The sequence below is a fragment of the Rhea pennata genome, chromosome 5, assembly GCF_028389875.1.
Source record: "Rhea pennata isolate bPtePen1 chromosome 5, bPtePen1.pri, whole genome shotgun sequence".
NCBI lineage: Eukaryota > Metazoa > Chordata > Aves > Rheiformes > Rheidae > Rhea > Rhea pennata.
The window spans coordinates 53,424,954-53,443,324 of NC_084667.1; the positions used below are offsets into that span (position 1 = coordinate 53,424,954).

General features: G+C 36.6%; 1 protein-coding gene across 10 annotated transcripts in view; it reads left to right on the plus strand.

Moving 5' to 3' along the window:
* UNC79 (unc-79 homolog, NALCN channel complex subunit) overlaps positions 1-18,371 on the plus strand; it is a 107,021-nt gene that overhangs the window by 2,583 nt on the left and 86,067 nt on the right. For 5 of the 10 annotated variants that reach the window (XM_062576171.1, XM_062576173.1, XM_062576174.1 and 2 more), the window contains exons 2-7: positions 2,788-2,908; positions 8,837-9,141; positions 12,515-12,685; positions 15,286-15,378; positions 16,529-16,584; positions 17,206-17,335. In XM_062576171.1, coding sequence (XP_062432155.1) covers positions 2,788-2,908; positions 8,837-9,141; positions 12,515-12,685; positions 15,286-15,378; positions 16,529-16,584; positions 17,206-17,335 — 876 coding nt within the window. Of the gene's footprint in view, positions 1-345; positions 410-1,015; positions 1,132-2,787; positions 2,909-8,836; positions 9,142-12,514; positions 12,686-15,285; positions 15,379-16,528; positions 16,585-17,205; positions 17,336-18,371 lie in introns of all 10 variants that reach the window. The other 5 variants (XM_062576177.1, XM_062576180.1, XM_062576179.1 and 2 more) reach the window with 3 other exon arrangements.

Below are 18,371 nucleotides of genomic sequence, written 5' to 3' on the forward strand. Positions count from 1 at the left end.
AGTAAGAAATTATTTGTTTTATGAAAAATGTGATATCTGAGAATTATAAGTAAATTGTCTGTTCTGTTAACTGATATAAATGGATGAAAATGCTGATTAATAGAAATGAATGTATTTCTCTCTTTTTATATAAAGCAGCAGTTATAGATATTCTATACTCTTTATTGAATGGAAGAAGCTGTTGAGAGGCAGATAGCTCATCTAGACATGAATTCTGCCATTGTTACTGGAATTTGTTATTTCAATTCACTTTTGGATATCTGACAGCGAACCATGGCAGCCACAGTACATCCTGCTGTGAGTTGTCGTCTGCTGGGTACTCTGATATGTGATCTTTCTTTGCAGATATTCCTGGCTTATATTCCTTCCTCAGCAACAGAAAGTAGCATCAGAAAATTAAATTTATGAAGTAATTTTTTTTCCTCTTCTAATACTTTCTCAATTGATTTTTGTAGGGACTTTAATCACCACAGCAAAAGATATGTGTCTGCCTTTAAATCTGGTAAACTGGCCTGCAGATCCAGAGTGAGAACAGAACAGATGAGTTTTAGGAAGAAGATGGGAAAATAGGTCTTTGCTAAATTAAAACTTCATCCTGGAACCAGGACTGAAACCCATGATGACCAAATGTTGCTATCCCAGTGTCTTGGCAATTGTGTGGGAAGCTAGCTTTGGCTGGTCCCACAGAGATGGGGATAACCTACTAAAAAGTGTAGCCTGTGTGACACAGGCCTGTGTGGTGGCTTGAAATGCTTTAATCTTAATCATAACTATAGTGAGACAGTGTGATTCCACATGACAAAACTTCTGTTTTCGATTACCTTAAAAATATTAGTGATGTATTTTAATTTTCCATTACAGTCACCTTAAAATAATACTGAGTTTGTAAAGTAAAACACTTACAGGTGAGGAAGTACTATAATTAAGGTTGCTTATGCATCCTTAGTTTACTACTGTTGCATATGCATTATGACACCATTACTAATTACATTTTTCACTTGCCATTTTCCCACAGACCCCAGCCCTTTTCAGTCACTCAGTGGGCATTCTCCCAGTGATGAAGCAGGGTAACATTCTGAAGGAGATTATGACTGTAGAAGCTTCACTTAAGACAGAAGTTGGAAGGATACAGTGAGTATAGCAGAAAGTAGGAGAGAAGATGATCCTGAAAAGGGCAGTTGAATGCTAGAGGACTGGATCTCTTGTCATGCAAGTCAAACAGTATTCACTTGATTATTAACTGAGTGTTCCTCATTATAATAATATCAGTAGTAATTGACTTGAAATTGTCAAGCCTATTTGCTGTACTACTGAGCACTTACAGAGGCCTTTGTAAACTTTGGACATAAAAATGCCATATATTGCTATCTATCATTTTTTTTTTTTTTTTAAAAAAAGCTCTTAGTATCTCAAGTTGGCGCCTCCAACAGCAGTAGTAGATGCTTTGCTCTTAATGTCTGTGCTTCAGTCTTGTTCTTTATTGTGGAGACAATGCTATCTCTTCTCTTTCAACCCGTCAATGATGTAGAAAAACCCAGAACGCTCATGAAATTTTCAGATACAGCAGGAGAGGCATAAGAAGATCCCTCTGGAAGTTAATGTATTTCTTTTCAGAGAAGAACTTAAAGGATTATTCATTTTTTAATACATGGCATTGAACAATTGGAATAAAACAAAGTATTGACTGATTACTTGTTTAAGAAACAGTATATATCTCTCACGTTGAAAGAGCCCTGAGCGAGGGGAAAGGGTATATCGTGATGTAGTTAAAGACTGTGTCCTAATGAATATGCTCAAGGGGCTAAAGTCATTGAGAACCATCTCCTCTTTTAACTGTCTGTTACGTAGTCTTAGTGCACTTTTAACATGAGGAAGAGTTGCCAGCCAACTTTGCTTTCTTTGAGGCTATATCTGCACAGACCAATGCTATCAACAAGCGCTGAGTATTGTAGCTAGTATTGTAGTTGAGCTGGTACAGCACTCTCCCTAGGCCAATATACTGTGTTTCTCAGCATGATTAATTAGTCTGAGCAGAGCAAAAATGAACAGAGCAAAAATGAGTTCAGAATGTGCTCAGGTATCTCTCCATGAAATCTTCTTGTGCCATACAGGCAATGTAAAGCACTGAAGTTGTGTTGATTAATCACTTTTTTCCAACACTGAACAAGTATCTTTATTGGAAAAGATAAACAATGTTATTTCTTTTTTGTTTCTTTCTTTTTTTAAAAGATCATTTTCAGTAAAAGTATAGAGCTTCTTGACTACATTTCCTGTGCTTCATCAAACTACCCAATACATTTAAGTAAACAGCACAGATCTTTTCATATTAGTGTTTTATTGCATAAAGAAAATTCAGAGCCTAAAATAAATCACATAAGCACTCTCTATCTTAGCTGATGTCTCTGCTTTGGCTATAGAAATATTCATTTACCTCATGTGAACCGAACGTGATCCAATGACTCGTTCATTGTAAATGAATCTTGATCGTTGGAGACACTGAAAATGTGCAATTCCTTTCTTTTTTTTTTTTCTGACTTGCTAACACAAAGTAAGTTTAAAACAGATACAGACATTCACTGCCTTCCTTGTCTTCTCCTTGGCACTCTTGCACTAGAATACTCAATTTAGTCTGCCTAAATAGAAAGAATGGGGAGACTTATCTTTTTGGTGGAGTTTAATTCTTCAATTTCAAAAAATCAGAAATGCTAGGAGCAGATGTGATGTTCTGAAAGCCTGCACTAAATTAATTGAAAGTTTCTGTATTTCTGTTTTTTGTCTTTTATCTAGTTGCTTCCAAAATCCGCTACCTTCAGGAATACCACAACCGAGTTCTCCACAACATTTACCCAGTGCCCTCTGGAACTGACATTGCAAATACTCTGAAATACTTTTCTCAGACGTTATTGAGGTAAGTTTTAACTAATGCTCTTGAAGAAAAAAAGAGTTAAAGAATTGGGGGGGGGGGTTCATTGATTTTTTTCTTGATTACAAAATGTAATGGGTCAATGCTCAAACAAACAGAGCATAATTTAAGAAAAGAATGGTATGAATATCTTCAGTGGCTGTTGCCCAATTAGCCCAGTTGAGCTGCTTATTGAGTGGCTGATTCTAAAACAAACTTGGTTGATTACACATTTGCTTGGCCCTTCTAAGCCTTAGCTGAGTGCACAAGTATGCTGAACTTGGGAAGAAAGCTTGTGATCTATAATGTTTTAGAGTTGTATACCTATGACCTTCTTGATAGTCCTGGCACTTCAGGATCCTAGAGTGAAGAGCCAGACGAGCAGAAGTAGGTTCTGACCGTCCCATGGTTCAGCTGGCTGTCGTGTTCGAGTTCTGGTTCTCTCTGTAAGAGTCACTGCCAAGTTTGGATCTGCATCTGCATTTGGATGGCAATGACAGATCAGGATTGTTCTGATCTGAGGATTTGATTTAGCCCAGTGTTTAGTGATAATATATTATTCTATAGTATGTAATAGTTCTAAATATGGTAACAGAGTATCTTTAGTGTGGGAAGTACTACCTCTCATCTTGCTATAAAGGTCATTAAGAATGACACCTAGATTCCATTTTCCTCCACAGTGCTGCCTATTGGATTCATGTTTTCAAACTGGTTTTAAAATGACTTTTGAAACTGAAGATACTTTTCTTTTTCCCCCTCTTTTCTTCCTCCCTCCCTCCCCCCTTTTTTTCCCCTCTTTTCTTCCTCCCTCCCTCCCTGTTTTGTTTTTTTTTTTTTTTTTTTTTTTTTTTTTTTTTTTGTGTGTGTGTGGGACTACCCAGATTTTGGCTAGCACTGGTTTTCATATCCAGAAAAATGCAGTTAAAGCAGCATGTCTGTGTATAGTTCTTAATATGTATATCTGAAAAGACTATGTTCCCTGGTGTCAGAAGCTAGTTTGAAAATAGAGCCGTTTGCCTTGTTTGATGCTGAAACATTAACAGAATATAATTAACCTATATATTTGTGCACATATTCCTGTAATACTATAAAATTAAGAAACAAGAATTTAAATTTGGAAGAATGACAGTAGTTCATTCTAACATTTGTTTAAAGCCTGTGGAATGTAATAAGATTCTTGAACCTGTTCATAAACTATAAATAAATTTTAATAAATTACTTTAAATGTGTAATATTTTAATATTTTTAAAATAAAAGTACAAATTTGTAAAAGATGCCTACACAGAAATACTCATTATCAATGGAACCTCTGTTTGCTGTAAACTTTGAAAACTGCTGTTTACTTCTGAAACTATCAAGAGAGTCATTTAACCAGTGTGAAACTTGTTGCACTTCCTAGACATTTAGAATGATGAAGAAACTTATGGCAACTGTATGAGTTTATCAAGAGTGATAAATGAAATTTGTCTCATTACATTGCAGCAGTGAAAAAAATATTCAAAGAATTATTGAAAATATATCTGAAATTTAGCTCTGTTCCTGTATCAGGATTTTTTAATGGATTATTGGCTCTGAATAACAAAACAGCCTCTGCTTAAATGCTATGGGCCTTTAAGCTCTTAAAGCAAGAAAGCTGGATTTGATTTTTAACATTTTACTCCCTTGCCTCTTAGCTGTAACTACTCAGTGCTATAACAAGATACATTTCTTTTTAGGAAGAAGTCCATGGAGGTTGGTTAGATTTTTGATTACTGCTTGAAGAAAGCACCCTTTTTATTATTCTGTTGCCTTCGTCTTCCTAAGTGATATAGCCGGCATGTTCTGTGTGATAAATTCTTCATACCCTATGAGCAGTGACGTTTCTGGGCTTACTTAAAAAAACTTAATGGCTACAAATGCAGATGAGAAATAGGGGTAACAACTGCATAACTGAGCAACTGAATTTCTCTATTTCAAGCTCAGAATGCGACTGAACCAGAACCCTGATGCTGATAACCCTGAACCTCATGGGAGAGAAATGATATAAATATCTGATACTCACATCCACATGGTTCACAAACAGCTTTATCCTTTATAATGTTGGATCTGAACAGCCTCAGAGCTGAAGGCCACCAGAAATTTAAGCCAGGACTTGGGTCTAAATTTATTAAATAGACTGCATTCTGATACTCAGCAAGGTCAAATCCATATTCCATATCCTTATAATTGGGGAATTTGAACTGCGGGCCAAAGCCTGAGTGCTATGGTTGAACCATTGTAGGTTTATACACTGGCTGATACTAAGAAAGAAACGGGATAAAAAGGCAAAACAAAGCACCCTGTATTTAGTGTGGCAGATGGAAAGAAGGAAACTCCCACCCACTGTATGTAGATCTCTGCTAGATTTATGCTAAAACCAAACGTTTGTCAAGAGCTTTCTTTTCTGAAGAGCATGTTCAGAAATTTGAGTGTTTTGCATGCTGAGTCTTCTTTCTGCCTCCTACACTGAGACTCCATTACACAAGGTTTAACATCAGTGATAGAAGTACATGATGGAGAATAATCTTTCCAGCTACAAACAGAATGGATTCAGGCTGCTAAGAGAATACTGATCAAACAATAGCAAAAATGCCCATTGACTTACCGGGATTTTGGACCTAGTGTTCAAAATAGGTTGCTTCTATTCACCTTGCTATCTTAAAATAACTTTTACAAAATGTCTTCCAATTTGGTTTGTACTCCCTTTGCAGCTGACTTTCTAGGACAAACATTTCTTGGGGAACATTTTCAGTCAAACGAGTAATGGAGGAATAGTAATGTAGTCTGAAAAATCCCATGTGGTGATGGGGTTTTATAGATGCAGCTTTTACTGTTCATTATACTTTTTATCTCTCTGTGTTACGGACATATTGACTGTGTTCTTCTCAGTGGGCATACCCACTGTTTTGGATCACATTCATATCTGATGTAATTATGCTAGCTATAGTTGGATTGCACAAGGGATTTAATTTGTTCCTTTGCTCTATACCTAACCTTGATGTATCACAAGCTTAAGGGTGGTGGGGACAGTTGTACAATGGCTGAAACAATTCAGTTCTTTATTTCTATGAACAAGCATCACATAAAATCACCATATACAATGCATAGCACATCAATTCATTTAGTTCTTCCTTAATTTTCTCTTTGGGCAAAAGCATTTCTTTACATTACAGCATGAATTTAAGTTTCATGCCTGCTCATTTTCAGTATTTTCACTTGAGGAATGACCTAATACTTAATAAGCATCTTACAGAAGAGCTCATACTTTCCAATTTTCTTAGAGAAAACACTCTCTATGTATTTCTTGACTCTAGGTGAAAAGTTTTACATAAAGAATAGTTAAAAATGCCCAGTGGCTAGGTAACAGTCACATTTGTTTTGCTGCCTTGGAGAAATGCAGTTCTTTTGTAGGCATTTCAGAAAACCTTTCCTGGAAGACAGTAATTTTGAGATAGATCTGCAGCAAAGGTGTACAAGTTCTGAAACAAGCCTTAGTAGCTCTCTTGCATGTCACGGAGCAAGTTCAGCATGGAGTTACGATCTGTAAACACTCCAGGTTCTCAGTACTTGGTTTGCACAGTAACCAAACTGTAAAGATTGTCTCTTGATTTTAGGTGACTTACTAGATTCTGAGTGTTGATTCCCACTATAACATATGGGACAGGCACAAGCTCAGGTCTGAAAGTTTTCTAAATTTGGCAGAATTGGAAGTGGAATTTAGATATGATCTCATTGCTGTTCCTGAGGAGAACAGTAGGATGCTCTAATCAAGATACAAGACTATGCTTGGATCTCTAATCTGGTGGGCCATAGCTCCATGTTAACAGAAAGAGAAGCCTTTTTAGTGCAAGCTCTTCATCCCTGCCTTACACTTTCCAAAGCAAGGATTAGTTAATACCATAATATCTTTTCTAGAAATAATTGCCCTTGAAGTGATGTGTTGGCTAGTGAAGGAAGGGCTAAATGGTATCTGTTAGTACACAGAGATAGAATACAATTTCCTACCTTCACAACTCTAAATAGGAGCTGCAAAGTATGGCAAATGAAAGTCAAGCAAATTAAAAGTTAATATGAAAAACAGGAATCAGCACTCTCATCTTTTTTTTTTTTTAATTATAATAGATCTTAGGTGATTTTCTGATATGATTTCATAAACACTTTTCATGACAGCCTGCTCCTTTTTCTTGTACTGGACATTGGGTAACAGAAAACAAAAGAATGACAACTATTTAAGGCACAATGAAAAAGCAAAAAAAAAATACAGTTTCTTAAAACAGACGATATATCTGTTTATCTCTGGTTGCAAGTTGACGTGTCATGCCTGCTTGGCACAAAACTAATTGTAAAAGTGTTATATATATGGCAAATGAATGGCACCTCCTCTTATAAGCACCTTAGCATGAGTTTAACTTACTTGTGTGAGTTACATTGACTTAGGAGGTTGGTTATAAATATGCTAAGGTGGTTTTAAGATAGGAACCTCTGTACTATTAAAGAGGACTGAGGTTTCCAGGTGTGCTCCCTCTTGACATAACTCTGATATTCAGAAGTCATTTTAAAGGAAATTTTAATGCTACTCATTTGTTTCTTATAAGCCTTAAAATTGACTTCAGGAACAGAGTTAAACCAATAGCAATCACTTTTGGAAATCCCAATCCTTGAAAGGTGCAAAATATGTGTGTGTTTTTTTTTTTAAGAATAGTATTGTATGTGGTTTAATATATTTAAAAAGTATATTATACTTTTATAGGCACACATGGAGATTATGAGCTAGCCCTATAATTGCTGAACTATAACACTGCTTGAGCAGCAATTTATTTCTATTTTTGAAAGTAGTGTGCTGGGTTTTTTCTTTTTTTCTTTTTAGAAAATTGGAATAACATGTTTACAAAATTCTTAACATGATATAGCAAGCTGGTTGACATATAGCCTCTATTTTGATTCCCACTAAATCTTTTTTATTTTTTTAAATTATCTTTCCTTTAGTTTATAGTGAGTTTTGTTGAAAAATAACGTAAGTAGCAGCAGGAATGTATGATAACACACTGTCTGATCTGTAGTTACGTAGCTGGTCTTGCTTGCTTAGCCTTTAGATTTTGAAGGTAACTATATACCCAAAGAGTGTTTGTATTCATAAAGTAAAATGTTTCCACCCAAAACATGGGTGAAATTAAAAGCACACATAAACAACCATTATCATTAGCTCACAAACATATGCTAAAGACCATCTACTATATATTATTTTACAGCTTTTCCAAATGTAGTTTAGTCAACATTTTAGAAATATTATATTATTTCTAAATCCATGTGCCTGTTTAAACCTCATTATTTCAAATGATACTGACTGAGTGGTCATGAAACAGTATCATAAAATACATACAGACATTATTTTGATGCAATAAACATGTGATTTTTAAGACTATCTTAACAAACACACATGTTTATTCTTTGCTAAAACATGTTTCTGCAAGTGCCACACCTATATTTTACACGTTTTCAGTCGGTTCAAATGATTTCACAGGAAAAAAAAAACTCAAAATATTATCACAGGAAAATACCAAGCTATTTTGACACTGCTATCTTTTCATAGCAACGACTTTCAGTTTCTAGAATTTTGCTTAACTGTGAAACATGGGTAGGGCACTGAAACATGCATTTTTATATTTTTGCTCCTTATGAACCAGATAACACATGAGATGCAACGAAAATTTTCATAAATGTCAATTTTTAATTCTCCTGTTTTGAAGCAAGAAAGTGAATGGTTGCTAGATTTGTAGACATACTGGTTTTGGTAGAGATTGCATCTTATGTGGGATGTATCTGGTGTTTTATTATTTGTTTTATAGTGTCATTTCAATGTAATGTGCTGTTCTTTGTGTCTTTGTTGTCTCTTTTTTTTCTTTGTCCCCCCAACAGCATTTTGTCCCGCACAGGGAAGAAGGAGAATCAAGATGCCTCCAATTTGACAGTGCCCATGACCATGTGTCTTTTTCCTGTGCCATTCCCACTCACCCCATCTCTAAGACCACAGGTCAGTTCCATCAACCCTACTGTTACTCGCTCCCTCCTTTACAGCGTCCTGCGAGATGCTCCATCTGAACGTGGCCAGCAAAGTCGTGATGCTCAGTTATCAGACTACCCATCTTTGGACTATCAAGGACTTTACGTGACACTGGTGACACTGCTGGATCTAGTTCCCTTGCTACAACATGGTCAACATGGTAAGCAGGCCCTTGAACCCTTCCAGTACGCTTAACTTCAGTGCTGTGAATCCATGAATGATGCGTAAATACAATAGAAGAGATGGGCCTAAACTGACCTGGATCTGGAATTCAAATCTCTTGGGATGTATTTATATGCAAGTGTTTGGTTTGACTTTCTTAAATAAAACATGTTTTTTTGCTAACTGTGGATTTGGGTTTGAATTCTGAGGTTGACTCATTTTCAGTGATATGTTGGTGGTATGTAACTAAAATACAGTGCAATGTAACTAAAATAATACAAATGGATCTAAAGTATCTGGACTTTGAACTTGCTGGGGTATTTTTGGACTAGTCTTTTAGGGTAGCTCCCTTAAAGAGGCATGAACTACTTGCGGATGTATTATCTGGCCTATCAGATTGAGTGTATTGGTGAAGGTCCATCTCTGAACAGATCATAATATATGTTTGATTGAAGAAAAAACCTTTCTAACCATGGTGATAGAGATGGCTTTAAAATATTCCTGGGTAAAAAGATAGCAATATCTCTGTCTGACATATAGAAAAACTCTATTTGCTTGTATAACAAGGTTTCTCTGATTGTGCTGCATTTGTATGGTTTTCCTCAAGTTTGTATATATGTAGCTTGTTAGTTTGTGGTTGTCTGTACTGGGCATCAGGAACCCAGTGCTTTCGCTATGGTATATGAGCCAAGTACTAATTGTCACTGTGGTAAGGTGTACTTACATGGTTCGGTACAGGTAGTATCGTGCCCTAATCTGATAAATTACTGAAACTCTTTAGCAGGAAAGCTGCTTTTGTTGAATTCTAAATTCCCTTTGAATTGGCAGCATCATATTTTGAATAGAAGATTTCTTTATTTGGTAATGACGGTATGATTTTGGAAAAGAGGAACTTGTAAGGAATTACTGACTGCTTGACTTGATTTTAATTTCTGGAAAATCATGGAGTTAATTAGCAAAACAAAATTTTAAGTAGGTAACATGATGATAGTTAACATCGTATGGAGACTTGTAAAGGACAAATAACTTTGTTCAAACATTCTCCTTTTACGGCAGTACAGTGGTCCTCCTGGTGGGGTTTACTTATCCTCAGTCAGGCTTTTGTTGCTGTGTTACTTGACATTCTAATAAACAGTCTGTGGATGTGTGGTCCCCACTTAAGTGAGGAAAACACTCCAAGACTGACCATGGCTCATGTCAACTAGAAGGGTATACCAAGTGTATCTTACAGAAGTCTGTGCTGGGTTTTGTGTTATTAAATATTAAATTATTAATAATATTAATAAATTAAAATTAAAAATATTTAATAATATTAAATATTATTAAATATATTTTTTTAACTTGGCTGATGGAAATTAGAGAACATTTAGATTTGCTGAAGATATCAAGATGAGGTAATAGGATGTCCTCTGAGTGAAAGAAATCTAATTCAAAATGATCTTGGCAAATTGCATTCTGTTTTTAAAATTTCTTCAAATCAGTTAGGACAAACGTAAAGTACTATTTTAGGCAAGAAAAATCACCTACAGAAATGAAGTGGAGAATACAGGCTTGAAAGCAGTACTACAGAAAGATCTACATGTTACCAAGGATCAGAGGCTGACCATAAGTCACTGATATGTTAATATTATACTAGCAATGTATAACTAGGAGTTTTTGTGTGTGAGACAACAAAAATTTTTTTTTCCTTTTCCTTTTCATTCTGTTAGCCTTGCCAAGGCCTCAGCTGGAGTAAAACCTTCAGATTTGTCACTCCAACCTTAAGAAGGTTGCGGATCATTTGAGAGGAGTCCAAGAAGAAGCAAGAATGATTTGAGGTCTAGAATAGTTGAACAGTGAGAAAAACCTGAAAGGACTTGGTTTGTTTAGCTTAGAGAGGATTGAAGGGAGACATGATAATCATATGCAAATACATGAAGATTGCTGTAAGGAGAAATAAACTATAACAAACTATTCTCTGTGATCAGAGTAACTCAGTGTAAGAGGTAATGGGCTTAAATTGCTGCAAAGGAAATTTAAAAAAAGGCCTTTTCATGTTAAAGATGGTTTGTCATTTGGATGAATTGCCTGGAGAAGGAGTGCAACTTTCAGTCATGCAGATTTTTAAGAACAGGTTAGATAAATACCTGCCAGGAATACTTTTGTTGACTCATACTTGGGGCAAGGGGAGGTCACTTCCTATTTCCTGTGGTTCTATATACAGTGAATTGCAAATTATGACACAGCTTGTTATTTATTCCTCCCTCAGCATAGCGTTTGATTAAAAGAAATGTGTTTTTTATCAGAACAATCAGTATTGTTTGGGTAAGTACAACTGGTGCACCAGATGGTCCTGAACTTCGGTTTAATCAGATTCTACAAAGTTGTCAACGTGGTAAATATCTATACCAAGAGAGAGACATTCTCTAGCATTAAGGATCTGGCTGTTGCACAGAAAACTTCCAAGAAACCTGAGAAAGGAATGTTTACTTGCTGTAACTCATATGATGTTAAACATATAGATCGATCTCTAAGCACTTTACAAAGGCGAGTATAAATCATCCTAGTTATACGGATAGGCTGAAGGCTTAAGGTTGCAGAGTGAGTCAGTAACAAAAGAAATTGCCCTTGTACGGGGAGAAGGCTTTGTGATGTGCTGGAATAGGCAGACAGGTTCCAACCTGGTGTTCATTAGGTGCTGTAACCTTTCTCTGAGGATTGTTGGCCCTAGCTCAATTTCTCGTTTGAAAGAGGATATAAAGATGCCACAGGGGCCAGATATGCAATAATCTATCCCTTCCATATAGATATCAAAGTTCTTACATATCCCTTCCAAAGCTTATATTCTAATCAATTAGAATAAGTCTGGAAATTCTGGATAAATACCCAGTTCCGTTTAAGCCTTGGCCATATTTGGCCTTAATGGCTTACTGTGAAAGCAAGTTTCACAGTTCAGTCACATGTTATCTGGAAAATACAGTGATGCTTCCTTCTGCAGCAGTCCTCTAAGCTGGAGTCTATATGTGGGGAGTGTTTTGCAGCTCCCTTAAGGATAATTGAGATCCAAATCTGATCATCTATGTCTGGGATGCTTTTTGCGTAAGTGAGCCTTTTCATAGCAAACTACTTACCAAATTCTTATTCTATTAGTTATTTCTAATAATACCTCTACTTAAATCCAGACCTGTCTATGTAGAGGACTTAATTTTATTGTCTGTGGTGTTCGTGTTCTCTCGAACTGTTCGAACTGTTCTGAGTACTGTTGAAGTAACCTGAGGAGAAAGCTTGAAATTAAATGAAAAATTTGTGATAGTTTTATAAACCAAACAGTATACAGTTATCTTTATTTTTTCATTGTAATGATTCTGTGTTTATTTCATTTTATTCAACAGATCTTGGGCAATCAATTTTTTACACTACTACTTGCTTACTTCCTTTTCTCAATGATGATATTTTGAGTACTTTACCTTATACAATGATTTCAACATTAGCTACCTTTCCTCCATTTCTACACAAGGATATTATAGAGTATCTCAGCACATCTTTTCTGCCTATGGCTATATGTAAGTAGAGCTCATTCAGGTGTTGTTCTGTCTCAGAAAATGGTACACTGCTATAATAATACCAGACTGTAGGAATCAATGTTTGATTTGTTGTAGAGTTTTAATGGGACATTGATCAACCTTATATATATACAAGAGTAATTCCATATGACTATTTTTCTGAGGGAAGTAATTCAATAGACTGTTTTTTTATTTATTTTTTTATGTATTACTATGTGACTTCTTTCTTCATTTAAATGGTAGTGTTAAACTTCTTTAAGAAATGCATTATTTGGAGGCTCACAGAGCTTCCAAAGACAGCAGTGGAAGTCCTGAATACAGAATCAATGATCAGAATGCTTCTAAAATGATTGAGCGGTTGTGATGTGTACCTTTTATGTCTGAATTAGATTCTGATGTACAGGAATGACTCTGCTCTGCTCTGGATGCAGTCCTGAGCAACCTAGTCTAGCTAACCCTGCTTTGAGCTGGAGAGATTGGACTAAATGATCTCCAGAGGTCCTATTCAATCTCAACTCTTCTGTAATTCTGTGAGAATGTCTTCTTATTTGCATTCCAGACCTTTATGGAAAAACATGGACTTATTTTGTACTGAGATCTACAGTGAAGAGAATGGAAGATGCTGTTAGAACACATAAAGAAGCATTGTCCAGATTTTTAAGAATAAGATTTTGTGGAAATTTGTCACCCACATTTATTGGTTCTACCACTTGGTCTTCTTGGAGAAGTCCCTTAACAGCTTTGGGCTTCAGTTTACCCATGTGAAATAATCCTTTGTAGGACATTTCAGTGAGATTTTCTTTGTTAGCTTTGATGAAAGGTCTGATAACAATATGCAAATGCTACAGTATTTTCCTTACAAATCTGCAGTAGGTCCTCATTGGGCTAAAGAACAGAATGTTGCACTAAACTCCTTTCCCCCCAGTACTGTCATGGGTTAAAGAGCAGCTCATGTAGGTGATTTATCCTGCCCTGTGTATCTTCGGATCTCTAAAACTGTTCTCCCAAACAACCAGTTGAACCAAATCCTTTATTAATAAAGCCTATTCCCTAGTTACCCTTGGCAGAGATAGCATCCAGATAACTGAGAGCAACCTTTGTTATGCTGCCCTTTCCTCAAACAGTTCTAGTTAGATTTTTGTATCAAAGAAGTCCGCCTTTCTTTAAATTTGGCTTCTAGTGCTATGTGTCATTTTTATCCAGAAGGCTACATTTTTGAATGCCAGGCTAGAGCTACTGGAGCATGTGTATTTTGCAATATAAATCCATGCAACTAGAACTTGCCATAATAATTTGGGGATTGTTTTTAGTGGTTGGTAGTGATGAGGCAGTGATTAAGCAGAGAATGGTTCCAGGGTAGCAGTAATTAAGTCAGAGGTAATATGTATCACATGTATACTCAGGCATCTTAGGAATATTATATCAGTACTCTGGTTTGTGGATCTCGACCTATGTCCAGCAAAATGCTGGACTGTTTTGCACCTACATTTTTTTTTGTGTTTGTTTTAACTACCATTGATTTAGGCAGTTCAGGACTGCAGATAAGGGTGTCCTTGGGTATTTTCTTTTTTTTATGGCTGAGATTCAAAAAAGAATGATTGAAGTCCAATAAAGAGAGTCATAGCGAAGTTGGGGTATGTGGGGAAGTACCAGATGAAAGAGACAAACTTCTCTTTCCCCGATGTTGAGCTCTGAATCGAGCTGAAAGGGAAGGTGCAAGAGATGGTATGAGGAGCCAAATGGGAGTGATGAAAGCATCTCACTGAACTCCTAGCTTACTCTTCTGTGTGTGTGTCCTAAATACCTGGTATCTGGGTACCTAGCAGAAGAATGAGGGTGGGAAAGGACATGTCACAGCTCTGTGTAGGAGGTTGCCTTCAAAGCTTTATTGCCATGTTACTGTTCTGGAAATAAACACACAAACTCTGCTGTTTTTTTTTCAAGTATACTACTTGATGGTAACCAATGAACAGGAGACAAGCAGGAACTGCAGTGGCTTCATGTGCAACGTTGAAGTCACAGCAGCTTGGCTGTGCTTTAATACTATGGTTCATCAGTATCTTAACACAATTCACAGTACAAGAGAACTAGATTTTTCTGTATGTAGCTATACTCTAGCTTGAACTCATGCCATATGCTCCCATAGAAGTAGTCTGTACCATATAGCCACTAGCCCAAAACTTCATATATACCTCAACAGCAGGCCTTCCACTTTCTTGTGGCCTTACTCTTCCTAACTTCCTCTTGCTTTTTTAAGATCCAGATCCTAGGTGCATGTGATTGTATGAGTGAGATTGTTCTGACTACTCTGTGGGTTCTGAAGTATAAGAGTGCCTGAGAAGATCACTGTCTTTGTTAATGGAGAAAGAAATCTTACAGGTCTGCGAAATCAAGTATGCAGTCAGTGAGGCAATGTTATATTCAGTCATCTTTCTTTCACTGGAAAAGAGCTACCTACAATATGAACTGGTTGTTCTTTTATTGATGACATGATACCTTGGGAATTTTATCTGCATCAGTTGAATCAAAATTATATGATATTCTTGCCTAATTTGCCTTGCTGTACACTAGGAATTTTTTTTTTTCCGCTTTCTTTTAAGTGGGATCCTCAAAGAGGGAAGGTGTTCCAGCTCATGTCAATCTATCTGCATCATCAATGCTAATGATTGCAATGCAGTACACATCAAATCCAGGTATGTATAAATAGGCAATATGGTATCATTCTTTCCAAAAGCTATGAGTCATAAAATACTATGTTAAATGCTACCACCTGTAAAGTTAAAATGATGGGAAAATCTGTCTTACCATCCAATGCAAGATGAAAAATAAGTTATTTTAGTCAAAACTGGAATTCCCAAGCATATTATTTAGAATAGTTATTATGCCAATAAGAGATCTCATTGTGATGAAGAGATAGTATTAGGCACAGGATTAAAGACGCCGAGAACTATTCTTGCTTGACATCAGAAAATAGTGTTAATTTATAGCATCAGTGTTTGAGAGAAAACAGAACTAACTTTGACTATAGAAACTCGCAGAAACTGTTTGATTGTCTTATACTCCAATTCAGATCCTCCCAAGTTCACAACTGGCCCTGTTTTTTTAAAGAAGACAGGAAATGCTGGCTGCAGGCTCAGAACAGAACTATAATTAATTTAATTTTAATAGGAATCTCTGAATACAAATGCTGCTCTCTTATTGTGGTGCAGCCCCAGTTACATCAGTGCAGTTACACGACAAAATCAAAACATGATTTAATCTGAGGAAGCTGTCACATTTCACAGTAGACATCTCCCATTTTAGGTATTCACTTAGCTGGGTAGATGGTGGGGGAAGCCCGCCTCCTCTCCCCCCCCCACCATTGCAGTATGTGCATGAGAAGTATCACATCATGCTGATTTAGATCACAATGATAAATAAAGCAGCAAACTTTTAAATAAGCTAGTTACACACGATAGTTTTTTTCATTAAATGTTCTGTTTTTGCTTCCCAGTTCGCAGCTCACAGGAAGATTCGGTCCTGTGGTTTTGGGAAGTGTTTAGTGGCTCATTTGGCTAGCATGTTTATTGCAGAGTGGCTCCTTCCTATAGCATGTGGCATACAAGGGAATGATGTACTGTTACTTGTAGTTTCCATTGCTGTTTCAAGTTGAATGACAAGATACGTACTTACAGCTTTTTTTTTTTTTTTTTTTTTTTTCATTAGCACAGCCTTTAAAATAAAAAGCATTTAAATGGAGTGTAGAGCTTTGGACTGACAGGAAAACCAATCAGCTAATCATGTCACTTCAGTAACTTGAGTTTCCATTTCAGTATTATGTCTATACTGTCTTTTCTCTCTCAGTGTATCACTGCCAGTTATTGGAATGCCTCATGAAATACAAGCAAGAAGTATGGAAAGTAAGTTTGTGATCATATATGCTTTGCAGAAATGACTGTATTTGAACTGTAATGAGAACTGGATGGTTTGAAACTTGGACTGACTGTGTGCCAAGAAGTGATAAGTGATCTTTTTATCCATTCTCCTTCTGAGTTACGGAGAGGAAGTCCCTCTGCTTTTAGTTTGCAGAAGCAGCTCCACCTTTTATACAACATGGCTCCAGTTGGTGCAGCTCCAACTGGCAGAAATTTAATAATCACTGATCTTCTAAGTTCAAGTGGGACTGAACTTTTATGAGGACTCATTGTGAATGTTGTCTTAGCCTGAATCTGGATCTGGAGCTTTTTGCTCTGTGGCTAGACAGAGGCTCCATTTGCTGTCTATCAGTTTAAAATATGTGTGTCGCAGTGGTGGTAGCCGTTGGATATCCCAGTGAAACTCAGAAACCTGGTGTGCTACATTCTTTATAAACACCTTGTTGAAATTTGTAAAAGCTACTTGTGAAAGCTTACAAAGGATGACTGGTGGATGTAAAATGTGTGTTTTTATGTGTTCAGGTATCTTTATGAACATAAATAGTTTATATTGAATTGTGTTTTCTTATCTTGCAAAATAAACACTTTACATCTCTCTTCACTTAGGATTTGCTGTATGTAATAGCCTATGGCCCATCTCAAGTTAAACCTCCAGCAGTACAAATGTTGTTTCACTACTGGCCCAATTTAAAACCCCCTGGGGCAATCAGTGAGTACAGAGGACTGCAGTACACAGGTGAGTGTAGCTATTTTTTTATAAGTCAAAATAAATACTGTACAGAAAATGATAGAGTGTATTAGTGTCGGATGCTTACAGCTGTAAGATGTATTTTGAAATCTTTTGTGCTGTAAGTCAGTATTTTCTTAAGTACAAACAATATCCATTTCTCTGTTTTCAAAAGATGTTACAGAAGATAACAACTGTGATCATTGCCAGTAAATATGTTGTGTTACTTCCAATACTAACGAAAACAAAACAAAACAAGAAAAGAGAAGAAATAAATACAGCACTTGAAATGGTCCATAAAACTGTTTTGTCAGCTCCGCAAGGATTCTGGCTTATGTTCCTTTCAGTTACTGCTCTGGTTGCTGTTGCTGTGCCAGCTGCAGTTGCTGGTGCTGTTGCTAAGACTCCTTATCTGGCTGGTATTGTCAAAGAAGTCAGGTGGTGTCAGGTGCAGTCAGTTTAATGGATAAGTTCCCAGGGCTGAGTATAGGGTGAGAATGAGAGAGAAATTCAGTGAGACAGCTGGAGCTGAGTAGGTGGGTTGGACAAAGTCCTTTGCCTACCGAACTCCCTGCTGATGGGATTGTGCTTCTTGGTGGAGGGGAGGAGGACACTGTCTGGCAGGTTGCTTTTCCAGCTTGCCTGTCTCTATCTGTCTCTGTGCTTCAAATACTTTTTGTCATTAGGGATATATTTTGTTCACTTCTAAAATTTCTGCGCTAGAACATCACCATTTACATACTAAAAATTAAGGATTGGAAGGGATCTTAGGATAATCCCTTGAGCAACTTCAAGTACACCTTGAACATTCTTGATAGATGTTTGTCTGGTCTGTTCTAAAGCCTTCTGTTGGAGGATTGATCTTTCCTCCCCCCTCCCCCCTCTTTTTCTTTTGTCTCATTCTTGTACTGCTCTGCGTCATTTCTTCATGCAAACAGGTCTGTAAAGTAAGCTTGATACTCCAGCTGAACCCTTACCAGCCCTAGGAAGACTGGAATAGTTTTTCTCTATATAAATTCTCTGTTAATGTATCCCAGAATGAGAT